Source organism: Sitophilus oryzae, unplaced genomic scaffold, assembly GCF_002938485.1.
Source record: "Sitophilus oryzae breed Bouriz unplaced genomic scaffold, Soryzae_2.0 scaffold_966_pilon_pilon, whole genome shotgun sequence".
NCBI lineage: Eukaryota > Metazoa > Arthropoda > Insecta > Coleoptera > Curculionidae > Sitophilus > Sitophilus oryzae.
In genome coordinates, this window is record NW_022147601.1 from 362050 (window position 1) to 373694 (window position 11645).

The 11645-nt window shown below is 32.0% G+C and overlaps 1 protein-coding gene and 1 long non-coding RNA gene across 5 annotated transcripts; one reads left to right on the top strand and one right to left on the bottom strand.

The window, feature by feature from the left end:
• Positions 1-1683: 1683 nt before the first annotated feature.
• Positions 1684-6240, bottom strand: LOC115891128. Of its 4 annotated transcripts, none has more exons than XR_004051764.1 (9): positions 4724-4974; positions 4425-4665; positions 4106-4370; positions 3838-4057; positions 3187-3538; positions 2941-3132; positions 2631-2892; positions 2332-2572; positions 1684-2246 (listed from the first exon to the last, which is right to left on the bottom strand). It is a non-coding gene; the product is annotated as an uncharacterized LOC115891128 (long non-coding RNA). The 4 variants fall into 4 exon arrangements; XR_004051763.1 differs by having other exon boundaries at positions 1684-2277; XR_004051765.1 differs by lacking the exon at positions 4724-4974 and adding an exon at positions 6117-6240 and having other exon boundaries at positions 2138-2235.
• A 1946-nt stretch (positions 6241-8186) lies between these two features.
• LOC115891147 (ankyrin repeat, SAM and basic leucine zipper domain-containing protein 1) lies at positions 8187-10383 on the top strand. The gene is made up of 9 exons (XM_030911547.1): positions 8187-8334; positions 8475-8616; positions 8674-8796; positions 8860-9018; positions 9080-9150; positions 9209-9450; positions 9508-9753; positions 9846-10050; positions 10110-10383. Exons 1-9 carry the CDS (start codon positions 8266-8268, stop codon positions 10236-10238), a joined length of 1386 nt encoding a protein of 461 aa, XP_030767407.1. The 5' UTR covers positions 8187-8265; the 3' UTR covers positions 10239-10383.
• The last annotated feature ends 1262 nt before the right edge of the window (positions 10384-11645 follow it).

Below are 11645 nucleotides of genomic sequence, written 5' to 3' on the forward strand. Positions count from 1 at the left end.
AACAAAAAATCATCTACATAACTATTTTATTTTTTTTATACAAAATAGTACATTACATACATTTTTTTAATAAATATTAAAACTTCAACTAAAGGAATCACTTGTAAAAATAACATTCTGTTCTAATATCTAGTATCAATTAAAAAATAAGAGAGAATTAGATGTAATTTTTTAAAAATAAACAAGATTAAAAATTAAACGTTTTTTATTTTAAACAATTAGAATTTAGTCTACTAGCTCTAGTAGATTCCCCTAGAGAGAACATCGTAGAAAACTCACCCTGTATATACCCAATGTACTTATACTTATCGTCATGAATAAAGAAATTTATTATATGTACAAATGTATTTTATTTTCCACCCTATATCCAAAAATATTAAGCCTAAATAATTAATAGAATTTTTAAAGCCAGAAATACCTAAACAATATAGTCTCGATAATCAAAGTGAATTCAGACAAGCATGAAAAGGCTCAGTAAAAATATTTTTGATCTTCTTGACAAAATGGTGAAGGAATTTTATTAAAATGTATTTTTCTAAAATATTTTTTAATTAATTTAAAATATACCGTCACACAGTCAAAAAATATTTTTGATCTTCTTGACAAAATGGTGAAGGAATTTTATTAAAAATGTATTTTTCTAAAATATTTTTAATTAATTTAAAATATACCGTCATAGAGTCAAAAATATATTTTGATCTTCTTGACAAAATGGTGAAGGATTTTTATTAAAAATGTATTTTCTAAAATACTTTTTAATTAATTTAAAATATACCGTCATACAGTCAAAAATATTTTTGATCTTCTTGACAAAATGGTGAAGGAATTTTATTAAAAATTAATTTTTCTAAAATAATAATTAATTTAAAATATATGACCAACGAGCTCGAAGAGTTAGATTTTTTAGAAAAACGTAATTATCTCGAAAACTAAGAAAAAAATACCTACATTTTTTTTCATTCGATAGATTAATTAAAGCTCTATCTCTATGCAGAATTCAGCTCAATCGGAGATACTTTAATTTTTAGGTCAAAATTTAGCAAAGGGGTTAGCCTTAGCTCATTTCGAGCCGAACAATTAAAGTATCTCCGATTGGGCTGAGATTCTGTATAGAGATAGAGCTTTTAATTCTCTATCGAATGACGTAAGAAAAAGTAGGTATTTTTTTCCTAGAAAAAAAGTTATTAAGGGTTGAAGTTTGCCAACGAGGTCGAATCGTTAGAGATAGCACATTTTGGGGGAACAAAATTCGCAGCGTCAATTCGCTCAGTTTCTGCCACCATTTATCATTTCGGGCATCAATTTAGACCGTTTTAAAATAAATTTAGTTTACCGTATGTACTTTTTTACTATATAGAGTAATATTGAAATATTAAAATTCCAAAAATCTGTTACCATAAAAAGACAAAAAATTATTCTTCACAAACATGGTATGGTTTTATATATAGATTATTCAATTTGGAATTGAAATATTAATATTAAGGGAGGGTAATCTTGGGTAATGTAACAAAATCTACTAACGTATGATAGAAAAAAAAACGGCGTCAGCGATGGCTATGAAATGAACATCGCTGTCATTTTATATGGGAAATGTCGCCGTCTGGACGCCGTTTTTTTTTTCGACCATACACCGTATCTATGGAATGAAACAATAAATAATTGAAACGTAAATTTATTTAAATTGAATGATACAGATGCATATACAGGATGTAATAGAACATAGGTACCTAATAATATAATGGATTGTATGAAATACATAACTAAAACGGCTTTAAATCTCTACTAGCGAATGTATAATTGATTAAAGATACCGTATAATCGAAAAAAAAAACGGCGTCGGAGAAGGCTATGAAATGAAGATAGCCGTCATTTTATATGTAAAATTATATGGGGAATGTCATCGATCATTTCCCAGCCAACTGGACGCCGTTTTTTTTCTCGATCATACGGTAGATTCGTGTATTACTGGTTGCATGTCAAATGCTCTATTTAAAGCTTTTAATTCAAGGTCTCTACACTCTAATCTTTTTGATAAAATATCCAGACTATGGTAAAAAAATACTTTAAAAATATTTCTGTCAATATACAGGGTGATTCAAACATAGTCTCAAACTTTCTTTCTACTTAAAGGTTTTTTTGCTTAATGCTGTTCCAAAAAGCGGTCTTGAATTCCCCAAAGTCCTTCCTATCTGTCTTCATTCCACTTTCAATGTTTTGCCACTGTTTGTACCAACTCTACAAGAAAACTATCATCAACAAAGCTTTTTGTTACGCCGTCTATTAAATAAAATAGTTTAGTTTCTACCAAAGATCTTAAAAAAATATATTTACCCTCTTTCCTTGTCCAGTAATCGTAAATATATTCAGATAATTTTGCCTGCATACGTCCCTCCTTAAATGTCTCTGTCTTCCCTAAATCTCTGGATTTTGATAGCACCAGATATTCTCTTCAATTATATTCTTCTAGCATGTGTCGCACATGCATTTGCTACGTACAGTTTTTCTAGAATAAACGAAGCCACCAGTGTAGTACACAACATCCTCTGGCATTTATTCCTATCTTCAGCTGATCCTGATAATAAAAATGAATGAGATACTATATATTTGAAAAATTAGTTAATCTAACGTACCATTTCTCTAAAAGCTGAATACCCATTTATTTACCATAAAAGCTGAATACATTATTTATTACCCATAAAATGTCTTGTGCGTCATCTAATTTTTCCTAGAACAGCATTTGTAGACGCCACTACTGGAATAATATTTTTTTATCACACCCTGTACTAATCTAAACGTAACACTGTGTATATTGAACTGACTGACTCTTTTTAATGCTTCTTCATAGATCCAAGTGCATCATCGCCATCAAGAGCAACACGGAAAGAGTTTTCTCTAAAATAATTAAGATAATTATTTTATTTTTTTTAAATATTTTTTTACCTTTTGGCCACTGTACAACTTTATATTTGCAATGTGACTGGGAGGATACAAATCAAGAGTACTTCCAACACAGGCTGTCATATCTGCTAGAATCACAGAGAATCCACACAATTCGTTTAAATCTTCCATCGGATAACGAGGTCATGTTTCTTGGTATCCCGCTATCCTGGCATTGATATAGTTTGCTGCTATCTAATTAAAAATAGCATTTACTTGTAATTAAAGTCATAGTTATGAATAAACTACCTGTGCTTTAAACACACCGATATCTTTGTGCCTGAACTGAAATTGTCGATTTAAATGCGACAAATCGATGATATCCATATCGATCAGCTTGAAACACATCATTGCCAGGTATTTGAACAGCTGGCAAACGCACGGGTCCCTGTAAATGCGCTGTAAATGGACAGGATGAAGTAGAGAAAATCCGGAGATGGTTCGAATTCGAGAGGGTCCCGGACGTTCCAAAACCTCTTCCAAGTGCTGATCAATCGTTTCTGATGAGATTCCTTCGCTTTTTCCGGAGTATTTCTGACAAAACTCTTTCGGTTTTTCCATGGAAACTTTGAATTTTTCCGGGGTATTTCTGACTTTTTTTCTGAAAAAAACAGCACCAAATCTAACCACTTTTATTTTTGAAAATAAATGGCTGAGGAACGCGGTTCGGATCCCGCGTAAACGCTCGGCCGGATAATCCCTAGCAGCGGAAGCCGGATCGCTCTCGTAGCTTTTATTTAGACACCCTTAAATTACGAGGGCTATCCGGCTTACGCTGCTAGGGATCATCCGACCGAGTGTTTACGCGGGATCTAAACCGCAGTCCTCAGCCTTTTGTTTTCTAAGATAGAAAAAAATGTAATTAAGTATAAAAACAAAGATATAAATATAAATTATTACTCATTAGATGAAGAACAAAGTGCTGAGATTATCAGAATCCAACTAAATTCTCTTTATTCAAAGATCTGGCGAAAATATCTGGGAAGATAGAACAGAAAAAGGATTTTACTTGTTACTTGGGCATTTTCTATGCAGTTTTCCTAGAATAAACAAAGCCACGAGTGCAGTACACAACATCCTCTGGCATTTATTCATATCTTCGACTGATCCTGATGTGTGCCTGAATGAAAGATATTCTATATTTGAAAAATTAGTTAATCTAACTTACCATTTCTCTAAAAGCTGACTCTAAAATACCAATATTTGGGACAGTTTCCCAATTTATTCCATTAAAATCTACCCATAAAAAATCAAGAGTATATCCAACACAGTCTCAAACTTTTTTCTACTTAAAGGTTTTTTTTCTACTTAATGCTGCTCTAAAAAGTTGTCTTGAATTCCCCTATCTGTCTTCATTCTACTTCGAGGTTTTGCCAGTGTTTGTACCAACTCAACAAGTAAACTATCATCACCAAATCTTCTTGTTACACCATCTATTAAATAAAATAGACTAATTTCTACCAAAGATCTTAAAAAAATATATTTACCTTCTTTCCTTGCCCAGTAATCGCAGATATATTCAGATAATCTTACTGCATACGCCTCATCCGTAAACATCTCAGTCTTTCCTAAATCTCCAGATTCCGGTAGCGCCAGATATTCTCTTCAAATATATTCTTTTCACACGTATCGCACATGCATTTGCTACATACAATTTTCCTAGAATAAACAAAGCCACGAGGGCAGTACACAACATCCTCTGGCATTTATTCCTATCTTCAGCTGATCCTGATAATAAAAATGAAGGAGATACTATATATTTGAAAAATTAGTTAATCTAACATACCATTTCTCTAAAAGCCGATTCTGAAGTGCCAATAATTGTCACATTACCCATAAAACGTCTTGTGCATCAACTAATTTTTCATAGAATAGCATTTGTAGACGCCACTACTGGAATAATATTTTTTTATCACACCCTGGACTATCACATGACATCTAAACTTAACACCGTGTATATTGAACTGATTGGCTTTTTCTAATGCTTCTTCAAAGAATCCAAGTGCATCATTGCCATCAAGAGCAACACGGAAAGGGTTTTCTAAAATAATTAAGATATTTTAAATATTTTTTTTTTTTTTGGGCAACTGTACTTTGGGAGAATAACAAGCAAGAGTAAATTCAACACAGCCTGTCATACCTGCTAGAATTACAGAAATCACACAATTCATTAACATCTTCTATCGGACAACAGCGAGGTCGTGTTTCTTGGCATTCCGCTATCCTGACATGGATATAGGTTGCCGCTACCTAATTTAAAACAGCATTTACTTGTAATTAAAGTCATAGTTTATGAATAAAATACCTGTACTTTAGACACACGGATATCTGTGTGCCTGAACTGAAATTGATTTAAATGGGATAAATCGATGATATCCATGTCGATCAGCTTGAAACACATCATTGCCAGGTATTTGAGCAGCTCGCAAACGCAAGGACCCCTGTAAATGCTCTGTAAATGGACAGGATGAAGTAGAGAAAATCCGGAGATGGTTCGCATTCTAGAGGGTCCCAGACGTTCTAAAACCTTTCCAAGTGCTGATCAATCGTTTCTGATAAAATTCCTTCGGCTTTTTCACAAAATCTTTGAATTTTTTCTGGATATTCCTGACTTTTTCCTGAAAAAAAAAGCGCCAAATCTAATTAATCACAATCACCATTTTTTATTTTTGAAAATAAATGGCTGAGGAACGAGGTTTAGATTCCGGCGTAAATGACAGACCGGATAATCCTCGTAGTTTTCGTATTTAGATGGCCTTTAGATTACGAGGGCTATCCGGCTTACGCTGCTAGGGGATCATCCGACTGAGTGTTTACACGGGATCCAAACCGCGGTCCTCAGCCTTTTGTTTTCTAAAATAAAAAATGTAATTAAGTATAAAAACAAAGGTATAAATATAAATAAATTATTACTCATTAAGTGAAGAACAAAGTGCTGAGATTGTCAGAATCCATCTAAATTCTCTTTATTCAAAGATCTGGCGAAAATATCTGGGAAGATAGAACGGAAAAAAGGATTTAACTTGTTACTTGGGCATTTTCTATGTAGTTTTCCTAGAATAAACAAAGCCACGAGTGCAGTACACATCCTCTGGCATTTATTCCTATCTTCGACTGATCCTGATGTGTGCCTGAATGAAAGATATTCTATATTTGAAAAATTAGTTAATCTAACTTACCATTTCTCTAAAAGCTGATTCTAAAATGCCAATATATGGGACAGGTTCCCAATTTATTCCATTAAAATTTACCCATAAAAAATCAAGAGTACATCCAACACAGTCTCAAACTTTTTCTACTTAAAGGTTTTTATTTCTAATTAATGCTGCTCTAAAAAGTTGTCTTGAATTCCCCTATCTGTCTTCATTCCACTTCGAGGTTTTGCCAGTGTTTGTACCAACTCAACAAGTAAACTATCATCACCAAATCTTCTTGTTACACCATCTATTAAATAAAATAGACTAATTTCTACCAAAGATCTTAAAAAAATATATTTACCTTCTTTCCTTGCCCAGTAATCGCAGATATATTCAGATAATCTTACTGCATACGCTCATCCGTAAACATCTGTCTTTCCTAAATCTCCAGATTTCGGTAGCGCCAGATATTCTCTTCAAATATATTCTTTTCACACGTATCGCACATGCATTGGCTACATACAATTTTCCTAGAATAAACAAAGCCACGAGGGCAGTACACAACATCCTCTGGCATTTATTCCTATCTTCAGCTGATCCTGATAATAAAAATGAAGGAGATACTATATATTTGAAAAATTAGTTAATCTAACATACCATTTCTCTAAAAGCTGATTCTGAAGTGCCAATAATTGTCACATTACCCATAAACGCCTTGTGCATCAACTAATTTTTCATAGAATAGCATTTGTAGACGCCACTACTGGAATAATATTTTTTATCACACCCTGGACTATCACATGACATCTAAATTTAACTGTATATTCAACTGATTGGCTTTTTCTAATGCTTCTTCAAAGAATCCAAGTGCATCATTGCCATCAAGAGCAACACGGAAAGGGTTTTCTCTAAAATAATTAAGATATTTTTAAATATTTTTTTTTTTGGCCACTGTACTTTGGGAGAATAACAAGCAAGAGTAAATTCAACACAGCCTGTCATACCTGCTAGAATTACACGAAATCACACAATTCGTTAACATCTTCTATCGGACAACAGCGAGGTCATGTTTCTTGGCATTCCGCTATCCTGACATGGATATATTGTGTGCCGCTACCTAATTTAAAACAGCATTTACTTGTAATTAAAGTCATAGTTTATGAATAAAATACCTGTACTTTAGACACACGGATATCTGTGTGCCTGAACTGAAATTGATTTAAATGGGATAAATCAATGATATCCATGTCGATCAGCTTGAAACACATCATTGCCAGGTATTTGAGCAGCTCGCAAACGCAAGGACCCCTGTAAATGCTCTGAAAATGAACAGGATGAAGTAGAGAAAATCCGGAGATGGTTCGCATTCTAGAGGGTCCCTGACGTTCTAAAACCTTTTCCAAGTGCTGATCAATCGTTTCTGATAAAATTCCTTCGGTTTTTTCAAAATATCTTTGAATTCTTCCGGATATTTCTGACTTTTTTCTGAAAAAAAATGCGCCAAATCTAATCACACTTTTATTTTTGAAAATAAATGGCTGAGGAACGAGGTTTGGATTCCGCGTAAATGACAGACCGGATAATCCTCGTAGTTTTCATTTAGATGGCCTTAAGTTACGAGGGCTATCCGGCTTATGCTGCTAGGGATCATCCGACCGAGTGTTTACACGGGATCCAAACCGCGGTCCTCAGCCTTTTGTTTTCTAAGATAAAAAATCATTTTTTCATTAATACGCAAAAAATGTTCTAAAAATCAAATATATATCATTTGTATATAAGAATTTTATAACATATCTAAAAATGCTTTCAATTATAATTTGTTTTTACTGGAAACTGGCTAAATGACCCACATAAGTTCAAGCCATTTAAAAATAAAGAAGAAGAAAATATATGTCAAATCTGTGGTTCCCTTTGATTAGAATCATAAATATGGAAAAGAAGAAAAACGTTACTCTTAATCTGTGGTTACAGTTCTTTTAAGACCTGAAATATGAAAGAGAAGAAGAATGCTGGTGGCGCCATTGTGAAAAAAGTGAAAAAATTTTGAACTAAACTCAGAAACACAGATTTCTGCAGTTAGATTTTTTGTTTTGATAATTTTAACCTCACAATTTTTGATTTATTTTTTTGTGGTGAAAACAAAAAGCTGCAAAAAGAAAATTGTAGTTAAAATTTCTAAAATTGAGTAGTTATGGAATTAGGGCCAGATCCCGACTTGTCTGATAGTGACGACAGTTTTTTCGATGACTATTATGTGGAGGTAAATCTAAAATCTTGCATATATTTGAATAAATAAAATTAATGGTGTTTTATCAATGTTTTCTACACCTTCTGGGGTCTTTTAGTTTATAGTAGGTGATTAAACATATATCTGAGCTATAACGCGTTAATAAATTACAGAAAAAACATAATTATACAAGCCAAAGAAATGTTTGTCCAGAATTAAGTCCAGAAGAAAAATACGCATTGGAATTAGAAGAGTTCTACAGGGTGATTTCACATGGAGACAACGAATCTTCAAAGAAATTTATACTAGAAAAAGGTTATTTATGCTGTTTTATGTAAAAAAAGTAATACGAGTAAAATATGGTTTTTATAGGCTTCGAAGTTGATACAGATCTGAAAGATGGTTGGACACCATTATTATTATCTAGCTGTTACGGTAATGTAGAACTAGTAAAATTTTTATTAGAAAATGGAGCCAATGTCAACCAACATCGAGGTAAATTATTTTGAATGATATTAGTTTTGTATTTTTATATTTAACTAAGTTATTCTCACTTAGATTTTATGACTGCAGTCATGCTAGCTTGTAGTTGTCCAAGTTACACAAGTCCTTTTGAGAAAAGTTTAGAAGTTTTAAATGTGTTGGTAGATAATGGTGCTAACGTTCGAGCTATTAATAGGAAAAGAGTTAATGCTCTTATGATAGCTGCTACTACAGGTAAATCTTTTTTTTTTTTAATTTAACTAGCTGGCCATTTAACGCAAGTGGTTATTTTTAGGCAATATTTTGGCTGTCGAATATCTACTACCATTATCAGACAGAAACTCCATTGATAATCAAGGATGGACTGTAAGAATTTATATTAAAAAATCATTAGTTTTTCTAACAAAATTACTTACGGTTCTAGGCTTTGACTTGGGCGGTTAGCAACAATCAGCCTGAAGTTGTTGAATATCTTTTAGACGAAGGTTTCGAGACAGATTTAAGGGACATTAGAGGTCACACTCCCTTAGAAATAGCTCGTGATAATGGTCTTAATGACATTATGAAACTATTCCCAAAAAAAGACTTGGATTTGGGCGAAGAATTTCTAGATTATGGCAAAGTATCGTACGAGGACCAGTTAGAAGACTTAAAAACACAAATAAGGTAAATTATTGGAGAAAAAACGTTTCTTTTTAAATCTAGGTATTTTTTTTCTTTCAGACCAAGATTTTTTAATGAAGTTTGTAAAATTATGGTCGCCAGTAATAACGAGTATCTTTTACAGTTATTTCACGATAAAAACGTTACTTTGGAACAATTTCTGGCATTTAGCGACGAAGAACTGAAAAAATTAGGCGTCGTAATGCCCTTTCAAAGATTAAAAATCATGGAGGCCTTGTACAAATTTCATAAAAGGCCTTACCATCCCAAATCAATGCACCTATGCCTGAATAATAAAAAAGTAACGTAAGTGAAATAATACAATAACCACTTTTAACTGGAACGAAAAAAAAACGGTGTCATAGTAGCCTTCTATATTTTTTTACTGATTTTTTTAGTAATCTTGATGTTGCAACTCAGCTAATATCAGCTGTTCAGCAACTGACAGCTATGGAGGGGAGTGTAAAGTTCGCGCTGAAGAATTTGGAAGGAGATTTGACAGATGAGGACAAAGAAAAAATATTAAGAAGTGTGGAAACGTTGAAAAAAACTATAGAAAAGTATAAAAAAGCAAACGAAAAATTAAGCAAAAAAATTATTGAGGTAAGTTTAGTAAAATCAGTTGATTCCTTGTTTTTTTTATAGTATATCTGTCATTTTAGTGGGATCAAATGACAGAACAGCCAGATTTTATATCAAAAAAGTTAATTAAAAGTAGGTTCCCCTGGAAGAAGCTTACGTTCTGTTTGAGTGTTTTCAGTGTATATTTGTATTTTAAATTAAAGCATTAGTGAGTCTTTTTTTTTGTTACATAAAAAACGTTAATCTTAAGGATATAAAAGAAATAAATTTTATATTTTATCGAAATGTTTTTTTGAGATGAAGAGAAAATCTGTTGATTTTATCAATTTTTTTTTATAATAAATATTATTTTTTGATGCAACATGTTGTTTTAATTGATTGAATAAAAAACCACCGTATGATTGAAAAAAAAACGGCGTCCAGGTGGCTTGGAATGACGATCGATGACATTCCCCAAATATTTTACATGTAAAATGACAGCGATTTTCATTTCATAGCCATCGCTGACGCCGTTTTTTTTTCGACCGTATGGTATAATATGATAAACAGACAAAAAAAATTTTTTGAACTATTTTGAATTGAATATTTTCTATTGATAATCTTTTTTAGTTTTTTTATTTACAACTTTTAATAATGAATTCACAGTATTTCTTTTTCATTTAGGCGTTAGTGGGACAATTGTTATTGATAGAAAAATATGTTAATAATTTTAAAATGAATACCGTATGATCGAAAAAAACGGCGTCAACGATGGCTACGAAATGAAGATCGCTATCATTTTATATGTGAACTTATATAGGAAATGTCATCCATCGTCATTTCCCAGCTAACTGGACGCCGTTTTTTTTCGATCATACGGTATAAAGCTTTTTTGACCAAAAACAAAAAATATGTTTTTTTTTCTAAAATATCTTTTAATTAATTTAATAAAAAAATAAATATTTTCGATCTTCTTGACACAATGGTGAAGGTTTTTTTTTTAAAATGTATTTTTCTAAAAAAATTTTAAATTTATTTACAATATACCGTCATGCAGTCAAAAATATTTTTGATTTTCTTGACAAAATGGCGAAGGATTTTTATTAAAAATTAATTTTTCTAAAATAATAATTAATTTAAAATATATGACCAACGAGCTCGAAGAGTTAGTTTTTTTTTAAAAACGTAAATATCTCAAAAACTAAGAAAAAAATACCTACATTTTTTTACGTCATTCGATAGAGAATTAAAAGCTCTATCTCTATGCAGAATCTCAGCTCAATCGGAGATACTTTAATTTTTAGGTCAAAATTTAGCAAAGGCCTTAGCTCATTTCGAGCCGAAAAATTAAAGTATCTCCGATTGAGCTGAGATTCTGCACAGAGATAGAGCTTTTAATTCTCTATCGAATGACGTAAAAAAAAGTAGGTATTTTTTTCCTAGAAAAAAAGTTATTAAGGGTTGAAGTTTGCCAACGAGGTCGAATCGTTAGAGATAGCATATTTTGCGGAACAAAAATTCGCAGTGTCAATTTGCTTAATTTCTACCACTATTTATCACTACGGGCATCAATTTAGACCATTCTAAAATAAATTTAGTTTACCGTATGTACATTTTTACTAAATAGAGAAATATTG